Raw genomic sequence first — 17187 nt, 5'->3', positions numbered from 1 at the left:
TGAAGTTATATACTATAATAATAATTTTTTTAAATAAGAATAAAAGCTCAGTAAGGAATAAGCTGTAGCCATAGGCAACATCTTCAATTCTATAGGCCACTTTGCTTTGCTAGTTGTTGAGTTACAAAAACACTGGTATGTGGGACAAATGCATCATTACCCTTAAACCATCTGTAAATCCTGTTGGCCAAGAAACTAGTCTGAGAAACACAATAGACCAAGATGGCCCCCCTCACTGACCTTTTGTATACCCACAGACTGGAGAATATTCAGCTTTCTTTTTCTCTGAAAGGTATCCAGGTCCCAGAGCTGTGCCGTATCAGAAGAAGTAGTGATGGCGTACCTCCCTGATGCGTGCACAGAGATCGAAAACACCGATGACTCATGTCCTCTCATCCAGCTAACCAGCTCCTTGGTGACTGTGGTAAAAAGTAAAATGGTTACACTAAAATGGGTAAAACACTATATATCATCCAAGAACGAATTCAACTGATGACTAGGTATTATGAGGCACCTCCATTAATCTACAAAAATGGAAGCCTGTGTCTCGGTAATAAAATGCACTATAGGACATGTTAGTAACATGTATATGTATCATGGAGGCATGAGGATGAGGCCAGAAAGGGTTTAAGAAAAGCCTCCCGTGTGCTAGGGAGCTCAGACTTTCTCTTGTGAGGAATAGTCTCATGATAGAGAGTGCTATACCCGATCTGTGTTTGAGGAAGAGCATTTTGAGGTACCTGGTGGATCTATTGGAAAGGGGAAGAGATTAGACAAAACGACTAATTTCTTTGCTGCTGTAACAATCCAGGAAGGAGATAAGGAGAGTCTATACTAAGAATGTGGTGATACAGAAAGGACAAATTCAAGAGCTACGAAGGAGAAAAATCAAAGGACTTTGTGATCAAATGGATATCTGGAGATGAAAGAGGAGTTAAGACTCCAGTGTCCTAGTTTAGTTATGTAAACAGATGGTCATACTACTAACTAACGTGAGAAATACATAAGGAGGAACAGATTTAGCAGTGTGGGGAGAAGAGATAATGAATTTGATTTGAAAAATTGATTCTGAGGTACATGTGTGTGCACATGTGCATGCGTGTGTTACATACAGGCAGAGAAAACAGTCAAAAACTGTTCATGATAGTTATCAGTGGGTAGTAAAATCATAAGTGATCTTTATTTTCTCTTTACATTTTGTGTCTCCAAGTTTTCTATGGTAAGCATCTTTTAATCAGTTTTTTTTTTCCCCCTCCAGAAAGATGGATATGAGGAAAATAGAAAGCAAAATGTAACTCTGGGGGGGAAAGGGGGAGGGAACAATGGGGACAAAAAACGGGGACATTTGTAATACTTTCAACAATAAAGATTTATTTAAAAAATATGTAAATCTGGGAAACATTAAGGCACAAAGTATGTCAAAACTAAAGACAGCAGAACAGATAAACCTTTAGGGAGAGAGTAGTGGTTTCTGAGCTCCAGACTAAAAAGTCTGGCATTAATGGTCAATTTTTCACTAATCTTCAGTGAAATGAGAAAAATAAGAATAATGAGTTTTTCAGAAAGCTAAATTTAAAGTACTACTTTTTAATCTAGTATTATATCCTTCTAAGTTTCTTTATGTTAAAAAAAACCCTTAGTTTTATGAAGTTATGATTTTTTCAATGTCAATTAGCAAAACTAAAAGTTGACAACCTATATGGGTTCTTCTACTTTTTCTTTTTAATTGGGTCAAAAATCCAAAGTCTAGGAGCTGCTACTAGTATAAGAAGCCAAGAGAGAGACTACTATAGAAGCTGTCAGAAAGGCAGGGGAAAAACCAAGAGAAAAGTATGAAAACTAAGACTCTTAAAGTCACCAAAGTGTTAAATGCTACTGAGAAGTAGAATGAGAGTTTAAAGAGGATTTAAACAATCAGAAGTTACTCATTACCTTGGAGATAGAAGTCTCAGAAGCATGGAGTTGGGGGAGCAAGAATCAGAATCCACTGATGGATGCTTCAAAGATGCAGGACTTGGTAGTGAAGACAGAGGGAGGTAGTTGGAGAGGTGAAGACAGTATCTAACAAAGAGGCCTCATGGCGGGGAGGGGAGGGGTAGGGTATCAGTAAGACGAAGAACCCATAAAAAGATGGAACTAAGACAGAAGAACAGAGTAGAATATAAGGAAAGCAATCGCAGAGAAGCACAAAGACTTAGTTTTTCAGAATTTCTGTGACAGCAGTGTTGGTAACACCAAAAACTGGGAACAGTTTAAAGTCCATCAATAGGTAATAGGTTAAATAATTCTGGTTGTGCAAATATCAACAGAGTAGATAGAATATTTGGTAATCATGTCAAATATACGTATGAATTTTTGAGGTAAGAATATCATTGCACAAAACAATATCGATAGATGATCATGTTTGTCAGAATGTAGAAAAGGTGTATGCATGAAAACAGACTGGAAAGATAGGTCACATTACAAAATCCCTGTGTCTCCGGGCTTTTTCTCTAGCATGTGTCCTGGTGAAGAACTGCAAGGACCCTGCAGCTAGACTACCAGATTGGGAATCCTGGCTCTTCCACTTAGAAACTGTGGGGCCTAGGTCATGTTACTTCTGTGCCTCATTTCCTCATTTGCAAAATGGGGATAAGAAGTACCCAACTTCGTGGGTTATTATGGTGATTAAAATTAATTAACATGTATCAAGTCATAGAACCAAGAGTAAACACTGAGTGTCAGCTATCACTATTATTACTATCATTATTATAGTTTATATATTGTTTTAAACGTAACACATCAATTACTTTAATAACAAGAAAAAAATACAGTTGAGATACCTTTTTTCTTAGTAAGAATAAGAGATTCAGTTTATAGAACTCTACACTATAAAAAATGTTGTATAAAATTCATAGGTTATATTAAAAAAGTATTATTCTGTCCTGTGTATTTGGAATTTGGCCTTCAAATGGAGGTATAGTCTTTATCCAGGCTCTGGGGAGGCACCCTCTAAACCCCTGGGACTTCCCCAGCGATAGGAATGTCTTTGTTATTCAGACAACAACAGTTTGTGCTAAGGAGAGAACCTCCAAGTGGAGGTCGGCCATACCCGAAAGACCAACCATGTGAGTGATTAGAATGTTGGGGCTTTGGGCCACATATCAGCCTGACCTCCATAGAGAGGATGAAAGGATGAAAACCGAGTTCATCCAGGAGGGCAATAACCCAATCAATCATGCCTACACAACGAAGCCTCAATATAAACTCTGGACGTCAAAGCTTGGGTGAATTTCTTGGTTTGGCAAAACTCAGTGGGGATGGCCACAAATCGAAGCTGAGAGCGTAATGCATCCTGGAGGACAATGGAACCTATGTTTCCTTCTTTGGCTGGGTCTAATTTCTATTCTTTTGCTTCCACCCTATGTTTCCTTCTTTGGCTGGGTCTAATTTCTATTCTTTTGCTACATTAAAACTATAATCATAAGCATAGTGCTTTCCTGAGTTCTGTGAATCATCCTAGTCAATTATCAAACCAGAGGGTACTTGTGGGAAACCCTGAGTATACAGCCAGCTGATCTGACGAGGATGGCCCTGGGGCCCCTGAACCTGTGGCTAGTGAGGGATGGCTTTTGGGGACTGCTCCCACAGACCCCTTACAGGACTCCAGTCTATATTTTACCCTGCTACAAAAGACAAATAGGAGGACTTCTTACCTGTATCGAAACATTTAATAGAATAATCAGCTAACGCCACAAGGAATTCAGACTTCCTATGAAGATTAAAGGCCAGAGCTGTGCAAGCTTGTGCTGTTCGCTGAACAAGATTAAACCTATTAAGAGATGACTGCATTAGTATCAGAAATTCTTCCAATAACCATCAATTTTATGTTGGAGGAGTCCTTAGAGATGAAGAAAATGAAACCCAGGCCAAAAATAGATTATGAAGAGCACTAAATGCCATGTAAAGCAGTCTGGATTTTACTTACACAGCGGGAAGCCCGCAGAATTAGGATCAGGCATGTCTTTTAGAAAGATGATTCTGGCAGCAGTGGCACATGGATAGAGGGACAAGGAAGAAGTGCTCACTGAGAAAGCCGCTACAGAGAATCTCAACCAGAGTTATGAGTATAAAGTGGAAGAACAAACAAAAGAGGTGTCAGAAGTCAAGTGGAGAGAGGCTCAGTGACCCCCTAACATGGGTGATGAGGGAGAAAGCAGGAATTCTTCACGTGTACATGAAGATGAGAACAGATATCTCATAAGGTTATTGTGATGATTAACTATACAATGACTAAATGAAATCATATGTTAAGTGCTTAGCAGAGTACTTGGCACAAAGCTAGAGTTTAATCTACAAAAAAATACATTTTCAAGCTTGGGCAAAAGATGAACAAGTTTGGGGACAGGAAAAAATAAGTTGGATTTTAAACATGTGGAAATTAAGGCCCTTGCAAAACATTCAGAGCTGCTTTGTCCAAAAGAAATATAATGCAGGCCACATGTATAATTTAAATTTTTCTAGGTGCCATTTTAAAAAAGTAAAAAGAAACAGTCAAATGAATCTTAATATATTTTACTTAATTCAATATGTTGAAATGATATTTCAACAATTAATTAAAAATCGAGATATTCTACATTTTTTTTTTCATCCAAAGTCTTAAAAACCCAGTGCATGTCTTACATTAACAACACATCTCAATTTGGACTAGCCACCTTCCAGGGGCTCAAGAGCTCCATGCGGCGAGTGGCTGCATGGCAGCCGGCCTGGAAGCTGCCCAGTGGTGGCAGAAGCAGGTCTGAGTTACCTGTATTTACATGGCAGCTGAGTGAAGCCGGAGGCTTGGTGGTGGTGAGATTATCAAAGAGAAACCTGGAGTATGGAAGGAAGAGGCCAAGGACAGATCCCAAAGTAGCATGGTAATAAAGGGAAGAAGAGTCAGCAAAACATGGAAAAAAGTAGAGGTAGAAAACTCAGGAAAAAGTTGTACCTGGAAGCATCAGGAAAAAAATTCAGGGAGGGAAGAAAAGAGCATTTACTGAAAGAAAAATTGTAGAAACCACTGGATTAGGCAATTAGGAAGGTTGTGAGGAAGCCCAGCATAGTGGATTTTAGAATCAGGCCAGATGTCAGCTCTGCCACTCACTCCTCTGCTCTGCTGTAAATATTTACAGAGAGAACAGGGATGTGGACAAAACAAAAGAGAGGACCTCATGACCCAGGGGTGGCTACAGAAGACAGAGATTAGCCCTGGAAGAAATGAGGATCACCTACTCTTATGAATAAAGTGACAAAGAGGTACAGATGGTTGAACTTGCAGATATATTTGAGGCTGCTGTTGGGGAGGAGGAAGGGAAGCTTGACGGCAACAGTCAAAATAAGAGTAAGGTCCAACACAGGGACATTGATAAAGGTTTGAAAGCCTCAGCAGTTGCTCTAGGCTGTTTGGCTCAGTGGATAGAGTGTCGGCCTGTGGACTGAAGGGTCCCAGGTTCGATACCGGTCAAGAGCACATGCCTCAATACCCTGTGACCTGCCATGGAGGAGGCAACCAATCACTCTCTCTAAAAATCAATGGAAAAATATCCTCCCATGAGGATTAGCAACAAAAACAAATACCGTATTTTCTGGCGTATAAGACGACCCCCAACTTTTCCAGTTAAAATATAGAGTTTGGGATATACCCGCCCTATAAGATGACACCTGGCATATAAGACGACCCCCGACTTTTGAGAAGATTTTCCTGGGTTAAAAAGTCGTCTTATACGCCGGAAAATATGGTACTCAGAGGAGGATGGGAGAAGTAAATAACAAGAGAAGCAAATGAAGCATTCATTATTCTGTAATGTAGCCAATCAACAATTATTTTTATTTCATTTAGCAGTGGGAGCAAAGGAGAGACCGTTGTATTGATTTAAGACCTGGAATTGGCAGGGTACGTTAGGCAAGAGTAAAGGGTGGGAGAACTACATTTTTGGTAATGAGGAGAAACATGAATAACAGACTTCTATCTAGATAAATAAATCACAGATGACCTCTTCTTTTCTTGAACTTTTAAAAAATAAGTTACTGAGATCATGTTCACTACAAACAAGGAAATTCTCCTGTGTGATCACAATACAACCATTAAAATCAGAAAATTACGTTTATATATTACCACCATCTAATCCTCAGACCCCATTCAATTTTCCAGTTGTCCCAATAATGTCCTTTACAAAAAGGGTCAATTCAGATTCATGCCCTTACTTGTCATGGGTCTAGCTTCCCTCTATCTGGAATAGGTCTTCAGTCTTTCCACAACTTTCATGGCCTTGACCCTTGTGAAGATTACAGGCCAGTCTTGTAATACAATGCCCTTAAATTACCTTTGCCTGGTGATTCAACAGATTAGGTTCCGGTTACATGTCTTTGGAATGGAATATCACAGAGGTGACACTGTATGCTCTTTACTGTATCTTATCAGGTATCACACAAGTTTTGATTTGTCCCACTATTAATTTAACTGTAATCATTTGACCAGGTGGTGTTTAGCAGGCTTCTTCACTGTAAAATTACCCCCTTTCCTCTGAAATTAATAAATATTTTGCAGGAAGTACTTTCTGACTATGCAAATATCTGCTCTCATTAAACTGTTTGTTGAGTGCTGCACAAATGCCTGGATTTCTATTTTATTCAATGAGTTATGAGCCATTACTATCATTATTTATTTTGATACTCAAATTGTTTACAATATGGCCTGAGGGAACTCCTTCAAGCTGACATTTATGTCCTTGTGAAACATTCCCATTATTTTTGAAAAATTCCTTCTTTCTAGCAACAAAAAGTTCCAGGATCATGTACTTTGCCTGCCTTCATCCTGAAAGTGGTCATTTCTGCAAGAATCCTTGAATCCTTTCAGCAGATGTGGTATTTAGAAAAGAAGAACTGAACATGTTCTTTGTTAAGCAGGGGAGGCCCAGGTTCTATGAATGGACAAAGCTAGGAAGTATATGTAAATATCATTCACTCATTTGCTCGTACACACACCTCTATTTATTTCTATATCTATACTAGAGGCCCGGTGCATGAAATTCGTGCATGGGGAGAAGGGTGTCCCTCAGCCCAGCCTGCACCCTCTCCAAACTGGGACCCCTCGAGGGATGTCCGACTGCCCGTTTAGGCCCAATCCCACCAATCAGGCCTAAACAGGCAGTCGGACATCCCTCTCACAATCCAGGATTGCTGGCTCCCAACCGCTCGCCTGCCTGCCTGCCTGATTGCTCCTAACCGCTTCTGCCTGCCAGACTGATCACCCCCTAACCACTCCCCTGCCAGCCTGATCGACACCTAACTGCTCCCCTGCTGGCCCAATTGCCCCTAACTGCCCTCCCCTGCCAGCCTAGTCACCCCTAACTGTCCTCCCCTGCAGACCTGGTCGCCCCTAACTGTCCTCCCCTGCAGGCCTGGTCGCCCCCAACTGCCCTCCCCTGCAGGCCTGGTCCCCCCTAACTGCCCTCCCCTGCAGGCCTGGGTCGCCCCTAACTGCCCTCCTCTGCCAGTCCGGTCACACTTAACTGCCTTCCCCTGCAGGCCTGGTCCCCAACAACTGCCCTCCCCTTCAGGCCTGGTCCCTCCCAACTGCCCTCCCCTGCTGGCCTGATCACCCATAACTGCCCTCTCCTGCTGGCCATCTTGTGGAGGACATCTTGTGTCCACATGGGGGCAGCCATCTTTGACCACATGGGGGCGGCCATCTTGTGTGTTGGAGTGGTGGTCAATTTGCATATTACTCTTTTATTAGATAGGCTATTCAAAACCAGAGTTCGCATAGATATATCAAATTGCAACCCAGTGCCATAGGCTCATTCTAGTTTCCTTCCTTTCCAAGAATTAGAAACCTGGCCCCCATTATCCTCAATATACTCATCTGATCAACGCCCCTATCTTTCTCATGATTGCCCTGTCCCCCAGGCTTTGGACAAAGACCTTCTGACTTTGGCTGGGCAGTCGCAGGTCTCCCTCCCAACTGCCCCCACTGCTTGAATGCCTCCCTTGATGAGTCTCACTTAATTGCTTTTGTACTAAGTCACTAAGTCGTTCAGCAAAGGGAGAGAAGAGGAGGAAGAAGAGGGAGGATCAATTCTTTAAGATCCCTAAATCTAGTGTTCTGACACAATGTACCAAGATATTGTGTTCTTTCTAAATTGCCGAATGAAGCACCAGACATTTACTGACAAATTGGCAATAATAAATCTTTAAATTTAAGGAAAAACAAACTACTAGAGATACTGTTAAAACCAGAACTTTATTTAATCCTCTCAAATATATAACCGTATTATCTTTCTATCCTTCCCCACTTTCTTCCATCAGCATTAAGACAGTGTTTTTCAAGGCACCTGAAACACAGTAAGAACTTAATAAATCTTCCTGGATGAATAAGTAATAGCAGGTACCGAAAGTCAGTGAATTAATAACATTAAACAAGGCAAATATCAAAGTATCACTCACCTGTTTCCAGGCAAGTCAAAACCATAGATATTTCCTTGATGATCCCCAGCAATTAAGCAATCACCTGAGCTATCAAAAGCCACATTCAAAAATCGCAGAACTTTGGGAAGGTAATCAGAGGTGGTATGAATGATGTTCACTATAATTCTGCAAAAAAAATACCAAACACACACACACACATTAAATTCTATGTCAGGCACTACTTGTTATTATGAAAAATATGGCTTTTATAGCATAATTCACTAATTTTGAAGTTGTTTGCCTACCCATTCTTCCCTCTCCTACTATTGCTGCTGTTTCTCCTCTCCTGGAAGCAATCCTACAATGATTTCTGAAAACGGTTCAGAAAGTTACTCATCAAAGTAGCTATTGTTCATTTAGTCATCAAACACCTGACAAGTCACTATGTGTCAGACACTGAATAAGCCAGGAACTAAGAGTAATCGATAGACATGGGTACTGCCCTCATGGAACTTCCAGTTTAGTGATAAAGGCACATTTAAAAAATAGATGCACACAGGAACAGATTTATAAATTGTGATCGATAGACAACAACAGGATATAAGAGAATGTATTTTGGATTTAAATTGCTATAGTAAGCAGCAGACATGATAAAAACAATGAGTTTTCTATAAATCACAAGCTGCTGGTACGACTAGCACTGTGCTGCTCAGGCACGCAGAGTTGGCACTTAAAAGTCTTTGTAGAGGAGCAACCCAAGGATCAACAGAAAAATTACAAGAACAAGAAACACATTGAAACACAAACTCAGGTGATGAAACAAAGTCCAGGAAATCCTAGGGAATGAGAAGCAAGAAGATCAACCAGTGTGGCAACTGGAACCAAGATGGCATCACTTTGGGGCAAAGGATACCATTGAAATCACACAGGAGAGGCTGAGCCTTAAACAGGACAGACATTTAGGAACAGAATGAAAAGCAGGGCTGGGAGGGGAGGGATAAAGAGGCAGAGCACAGAGGATTTTCAGGGCAGTGAGAATATTCTGTATGGTTTTATGATGGTGGATACATGTCATTATACATTTGTCCAAACCCATAGAATGTACAACACCCAGAGTGAATCTTAATGTAAACCGTGGACTCTGGGTGATAATGATGTGTCAATGTAGGTTTATCCACTACAACAAATGTACCACTCTGGTGGGGGCTATGGATACGAATTGGGAAGGCTATGCATGTGTGGGGGCAGGCGGTATATGGGAAATCTGTACCTTCCTCTCAATTTTGCTGTGAACCTAAACTGTCAAAAAAAGAAGAAGAAACCCTAGCCGGTTTGGCTCAGTGGATAGAGCGTTGACCTGCAGACTAAAGGGTCCCAGGTTCGATTCCGGTCAAGGGCACATGCCCAGGTTGTGGGCTCAATCCCCAGTGGGGAGCGTGTAGGGGGCAGCCAATCAACGATTCTCTCTCATCATGGATGTTTCTCTCTCTCCCTCTTCCTTCCTCTCTGAAATTAACACTCCTACCACTAAACAAGCTAAAATGTAAACTCCAGAGAACCGGACGTTTGTTTGTTCTATTACTGTCTCAGTGCTTGGAAGCTGGGCACATCGTAGGTGCTCACTAAACAGCCGATGAATGAATGATTGCCTGAATGCAGACCAGGACTGAAGGATGGTCAAGCTGCGGCCTTTGGAAGGGGTGGAAATGCACTGTTCTCCTTCGCCCTCACCTTGAGTTCTTTTCCAGCTGCAGTAGCTAACCAAGTCTTACTGAGCATCTACCAGGAATGCCGTAGGATGCTATGGTGATTTAGGCAGGCCGAGTCCTGGCATCACCAGGAGAGCAAATGCTCCCATGAGTTTCCCAGGACCACCTGTCTCCTGCTCCAGGCTCATCCTGGTCACACCCTGGCCCCCGGACTGGGAAGGGCCTGCACCTCCTCAAGTCACCCAAGCCAGGCATCCCGGGCAGATCAGAGCCAGAACCCGAACCTCCCCTCACACCCCCCGCCCCCGCCCCCTGCACCCCTTCCAGCGATCCTCTCCAACTGCCCCTCCAACGCCTCTCCAAAAGCAAGGACCCGCCCCTCGCCGGCCTCCACCCCCTGCACAGCCAGTGCCCTCCCGCCTCGGCCTTTACCCGTCCCGAGCGGCCGGGGATGGCTTGCGGTGCCAGATCTTGCCGCTCTCCTTGTTGCCCAGGTCTGTGCTCTGCATCTCGGAGCCCACCCGCGGCTGCCACCGGGCAGGTGGCAACCGTCCGGTGCTTTCCCGGCAGGCCCCGCGCTCTAGGCCCGGGAAGTTTGAGCGCCGGCCCGCGACAGCCAGATCTCCCTGTGCCAGTGCCAACCACGCGCAGGGCGCCGGCCCGGCTATGTACAGCCAATCGGAAGGCGGTTTCCTTCCAAACTAGGCCCCGGCAATCCTGCCCGCTTCGGACAATGGAATAGGCCAACGACCTTTTAGACTCCGCCCCTTTCGAGGTCCGCCCCGCCCCCGGGAACCAAAGCCTTCTGGGAATCGTAGTTTTCTGCAGGTGGGACATAGGTTCGAGGAATAGGCATGGGAATTCTGCATTCTGGGGTCCTCGCGGAATTTTAGGCTTCCAACGGAGGCAATGAAAGTGATTTTCTCCTGTGGGTCCTACATTCTGTTATATAGTGCATTTAGGGATTAAGGGGTTGTGGAGACAACTAATAGAGAGCCAAGGACTCAAATGTAGAGAATTGAAGGCTTCTTTTTATTGAACAGTTGGGCTCGAAAGAATCTTTGCAGAGTTCACTCTTCTCAATCTTTTCACCGCGTCATGATTATGTTTTCAATTCTGTAATCTAACAGGAGGCTCCAATATTATGGTGTCCAGCCCACCAATCATGATCCAGAAAAGTAATGTCATCATCAACCATTGACCTCAGTTCTTTTTTGTAAAAATTCACTAAGCACTTCAATAGTGCTTACTAGGTAACAAACACCCTGCCAAGTGCTTTATGAATATTAACTCATTGAATTAAGTTAATCTTCATAGCAAACCTACAATGTTGGCAGTACTATTATTCCCATTTGTAGTACTCTGTGAGGTCATGTATTGGTTCCCTGAGGTTGGAGTAATAAATTAACACAAATTTGGTGGCTAAGAAAACAGAAATTTATTCTCTCATGGTTCTGGAGGCCAGAGTCTGGAATCAAGGTGTTGGCAAAGCCTCTCCAGCCAGAGGCTCTAGGGGAAATTCCATTCCTTACCTTTTCCAGCTTCTGGTGGTTGCTGACTTTTGGTCTTGTGAACACAGCACTTCATTCTCTGCCTCCATCTTCACATCACCTTCTCTTTTCCTCTTCTGTCTGTCTCAAATCTCCCTTTGCTTTTCTATAATTGGATTTATGGCCCACCTGGATAATCCAGAATGATCGCCTCATTTTAAGATCACTAACTTCATTATACTAGCAAATACCATCTATCTATCTATCTATCTAGCCAGAGACCAGAATGACTGGTTGCTATGATACCCACTGCAGTGGCCAACTGTCCCTTTGGAGGGGGGGGGAGGACCTGTTGGCCAACCTCCTTCGGACCCTCCCCACTGCCGACCCGGCCCCCATCGGCCCCCATTGGGGCAGGCCACCCAGACCCCACTCATGCACGAATTCGTGCCCCGGATCTCTAGTTTTCCAAATAAAGTAATATTCATAGTTTCCGGGGATTACATATGAATATATATTTTGGGAGCCCACCATTCAACTCAGTACAGGTAGGTGCTTCTATTTTCCCCATTTTGCAGTCAAGGAAATTGAGTTAGTAGGAGAGCCAGGGTTACATCTTTAGTCTTTTATTTCCTGGGCCCTTTATTTTTCCACAAGGGAAAATGACTTTTTACAAAATGATATGGACATACTTGAAAAGCTTAAACTCTATCAGAAAAGCAAAACTCTAACCAAAAATTTTCCAATGCAGATTTTGTAACTTTTTATATTGCTACCAAGGCATGGCTCTGAGATACAACTTTTTTATTTTTAAATATATTTTATTGACTTTTTACAGAGAGGAAGGGAGAGGGATAGAGAGTCAGAAACATCGATGGGAGAGAAACATCGATCAGCTGCCTCCTGCACACCCCCTAACTGGGAATGTGCCCGCAACCAAGGTACATGCCCTTGACTGGAATCGAACCTGGGACCTTTCAGTCCGCAGGCCAAGGCTCTATCCACTGAGCCAAACCAGTTAGGCCAAGATACAACTTTTTAACAACTTATTGCAGAGGGGACAACCTGTGAAATCAGATTTGAGATGGTAATAAACTGTGTGTATGAATGTCAGCATTACCATTCAGGAAAGTTAGGGTGTTAAACTTATGGGCACCTAACTTGAAACACAGGCTATTTCCCACACATCTATCCTTCATAAGTAACCAAACAATGTTTAATCAGTAGCAGAAATAATTCTGCTGAATGATTTCCTTAACTATTTAGACTTCACCTGCCTGCAGCTCAGTTTACATGGCTGTCATGAGACCATTCTATTCAATTTCATATATGTGACAATGAGGTTTCCATATTACAGATCTTCTGGACTCCCTTTTCACACTTATCTTCAGATGTAGTTGAGCCAAATCTGAAGGTCAGGTTTGCAACTAAGGAGACATGCACCTACGAACACCAACCTTTTGGTCATTATAATCTTCCAATTTTTATAACCCAAGTTGGTAGACCATTTGCTAGTTTTTTCCTAAATCATTACTCAGTCAATAACTGATGCATCCTGTACCTATATATTTTTTCAATTTTATTTAGATGTAATTGGCCTTCAATAAATTGCATGTTTAAATTATATACTTTTATAAATTTTGACATAAATATACCCCTGTGAAATCATTATAATAAAAAAAGAACATATCTATCACCCCCAAAAATTTTCCTCTGTATCTTTGCAATCTCTTTTTACCCCCACCCCACCTTACAGGCAACCACTAATCTGCTTCCTGTCCTCTTAGAATAGTTAATATTTTCTAGAAATTTATATGAGTGGGTCCTGAACTATGCACTGCTTAATTTAGTCTGGCTTCTTTCACTTGGCGTAATTACTTTGAGAGTCAGCTATTTCATGGGAGGTATTAATAGTTCATATGGTTTCATTGCTGACTAGTCTGCTGTGGTATTGAAATAGCACAATTAACTTATCCATTCACCTGTCGATGAACATTGGGATTGTTTCCAGATTTTTGCTATTACAAAGAAAGCTGTTTAGGAATGTTCCCGTACAACTCTTTATATGAACATATATTTTCATTTCTCTTGGGTAAATTCTTAGAAGTGGGGCTGCTGGGCCATATGGTTGGTGTGCATTTAACTTTGTAAGAAACTTTCAAATGTTTTCAAAGTAATTGCACCATTTTACAACCCACCAACAGTGGAGGAGAATTCCGTGTGCTCCACATCCATAATGAGTCTTTGTAATTATAGCCATTCTAGGAGTTTCCAGGTACTTCACGGTGATTCTAATTTCCATTTCTAGAGTGACAAAGCGAATCACTAGGGGATTGAATAGCAGGAGAATCAGAGAGCACGTATGTAAAAATTAGAATATAAAAGATCAGGTCTGTCCTTCTAAGGAGTTTGTATCTATTCCTGAAAGGTTGAAGGGAAACTCGAGATTTCTAGACACATCCTCCTGCCTACAGCAGGAAGATCCCTTAGAAGAGCTTGACGTTTGAGGCAGAAAGAGGGTGCGAGCTGTTCCATTTGAGACAAAAAGAGATTAAGGGATGACCAAGTCCGCCACCGTGGAAGGAGTCCAAACAGGCAACTGCTAATGACCAGGCTGTGTTGACATACGTAGGAAAGCTGACATTACACAGGAAGGAGTCCTGTTTCATCAGTAAAACCGAAATGAGTGTCAGGCTGCTGACTGATGAAACCCAGGCAACGTTTTCCATTTCCTAGAAGACTTGGCTATTTGGTCTTGTATGAAGAGCTTAGGAGGCAAAAGGCAACTACAGGGGGACTATGACATAGCGCACCTCCCCCCACCCTTTTAGGACGAGTCAGGACAGAATAGGAAAATCAAAGAGCTGTGATCCCAGTGGCTTATGTAAATACTCACACCCAGCTGTTCTCATAAAACATGCATGAAGCCAACGACGGGGAATGTGTTATGTGTAATCAGAAGGATGTGGCACCTACAGCGGAAATGGTACAGTATCAAAGGATGCGGGGAAATGGGATGCTCAACTCGATGGGCAGTAAGTTCATTCCCACCTGCAATTAGAAAGTGCTGCCATAGACTAGCGTTCCTAAAAGGCCTCTGCCAGACTAAAGGAAGGAGGAGACCAGAGGGCGAAGCTCCTTATTTCATGGCCGAATGGGAAGTGGCTGCAAGCTTCCAATCTTTATAGCCCTCCCACGTGGCCCAGGAAGGATGCAGGTGTGGAATCAGTGGCCTCTACCATGCCCAAAGCTGTCCTAAGAAGCAAGCACAGCCTAGAGCCACCTCTGCCATAGCCACAAATGCATAATACCCCCTCCTATGGATATGCCATAATTTTATAATTCCCCTATTGTGGGCAGTTGGGTTTTTAAAATTTATTCGCAAACTTGATGCCAGAGAAGTAAATATCTAAGTATGCTACCGTAGGTGCTAGGATGAACCAGTTCGAAAAGCTTCGATTGGGAGGCTTAAGTCTTCAAAATTATGCTCTCTAGGTAGTGGCTTTTTCCAAAGGCCTCCCTGGGCAGAGGGCTGTGGAGTCAGAGGATGCTGGGAATATGTCGCACAGGACTGAATAATTAGCCTGATCACAGGCTCCGAATAACATATGTGGGCTGAGAGGACAGGCTATCCATCAAGAATGACAGGATGCCGGTACACCAGGAATAAATGACTCTAATCGCTGTAAGGGAGGCAGGCAAGCTGGTTGAGCTAAGCGTTTATTGTCCACTAAAATATTCTAGGGCGGCATGGCATCCTTCCCTGGGGGCCCGCTCTGGGCAGTATGTGGAGAAGAGGCACAGAGCTGAGTGAGGAAGACCAGCAGGAAACGGCACCTAACTGACCCCTCTCTGCAGAACTTCCTCCTGTCCCTGTGGGCTCTTCGGTCCCTCCTGATTTCTACCTGGCTTTACGCAGCAGTAGAAGCTGCCTTTCCCAAGCGTTGTGTTTTTTAAAAAGACTATGTTTTTTCAGAGCAATTTTAGGTCCACAGGAAAATTAAGAAGAAGGTATATAAATTTCCCATCTACCTCCTATCTCCCAACATGCACAAGCTCCACCATTATCAACATCCCCCACCCAAGTGGTACCTCTATTAACAACTGATAAACCTACATTGACACAGCATGATCACTCAGAGACTACAGTTTACATTAGGATTCATTCTTGGTATTATACATTCTGTGGGTTTGGGCAAAAGTATAATGATACGTATCCATCAATATAGTATCATATATAAGGTATTTTCACTGCTCTAAAAATCCGCTGCTTTATTCACTCCTTCTCTGCTCTTCCTTACCCGGTATTTTTGTTGTTTTCGTTATATAGATGGCTTTGAAAAATGCTGCAATTTTCTACATGAGGAAAGAGAAAGATAAGATAGTATGCACAATGGACTGTCTATTTTATCTACAGACCTTAGAAGTGTGTTGTCTTTGTTAGTGAAATAGTGTACCAGAAACTGGTCCCATCTGCTTTACCCTTCCCCTCCCCCTCCCCTCCCCCTCCCCCTTCCTCTCCCTCTGAAAAATCAATAAGAACATATTTTTTAAAAATTGCTGATAAAATAAGTAATTTCCAAGGCTTATAACTGACTGGTTCTTGACAGAGATAAATTATTATTCTTGCCACAGTTTCTTCATCTGCAAGATGATGCTAACAAAATTGCCTACTAGTTAGCATAAGGATTAGTTACATTTTTGCAAGGTGCTTTGGATTTCTTGAAGAAAGATGCCACATACGTAGCAGGCATCCCAATAGGATGGTGCTCCTATATGATTATTGTGAAAGAATGGTATTTGAGTCATCAGCCCCGTCTATCAGCATCACTCAGCAGTGCAGTGTCAAGCTCAGCGCAAAGTAATGCTGTACCCCTGAATGCTGGTTTTCCTCCAAAATTTTTTAAAGTCTTTTTTTTTTTTAAAGAAAAACAATAGGGAATATGCATGTTTATAAAAATTCTTGTGGCACACAGGTTGAAAATCGCTGAACTAGATTAACAGTCAAGATCATTTCTGTTTTAAGTTCCGTCAACATTCTAAGTTGGAGTGGCTGTTTTCTCTGCATGGAAAACTCTCCAGATCTTTGGCTGGGGGGCTGGCTCAGCTCAAACATCACCTCCTCCGGGAAGTACTCCCGGACCATTCTCATCTCTCCCCCACATCCCTCCGCTGCCATCTCATCACTGTACCCTATCACCCACTTTTATTTTCCATACTTTCTTATTACTCTCTGAAATTACCTTATTCAATTGTTTGTTTATCTTTCTAACCCCATTAGAATGTAAGCACCAGGAGCGAAGGAACCACGTCAGCTCTAACAGCCACAGCATCTCCGGTGTCTCGATTCCTACCCCGCACGGTGTAAGGCCTCAACAAACGTTTGCTGAACGAATGAACAAACGCTTTATTTTCCTCCTTCCCCTTTAAACACCCTCCAAGTGGACCTATGAATTACCAAGACCTAGGTAGAGGAAGATCAGCAACGCCATTGGCTGGAGTATTAGCCGTTGCTCATGGCAACTACTGTTTTCCACGAGTCGTGTCAACATCCCGCCTGG

The 17187-nt window shown here is 42.7% G+C and overlaps 1 protein-coding gene across 1 annotated transcript in view; it reads right to left on the bottom strand.

The window, feature by feature from the left end:
• TBC1D31 (TBC1 domain family member 31) overlaps nt 1-10835 on the bottom strand; it is a 41108-nt gene extending 30273 nt beyond the window's left edge. The window contains exons 1-4 of the mRNA XM_079796309.1: nt 10569-10835; nt 8467-8613; nt 3696-3811; nt 241-419 (exon numbers count right to left, since the gene is read on the bottom strand). Coding sequence (XP_079652435.1) covers nt 241-419; nt 3696-3811; nt 8467-8613; nt 10569-10645 — 519 coding nt within the window. The 5' untranslated portion in view covers nt 10646-10835. The remainder of the gene's footprint in view (nt 1-240; nt 420-3695; nt 3812-8466; nt 8614-10568) is intronic.
• Nucleotides 10836-17187: the final 6352 nt, after the last annotated feature.

The sequence above is a fragment of the Cnephaeus nilssonii genome (assembly GCF_951640355.1).
Source record: "Cnephaeus nilssonii genome assembly, chromosome: 18".
Classification (NCBI taxonomy): Eukaryota; Metazoa; Chordata; class Mammalia; order Chiroptera; family Vespertilionidae; genus Cnephaeus; species Cnephaeus nilssonii.
This window is presented reverse-complemented; position numbering and strand designations above follow the sequence as displayed.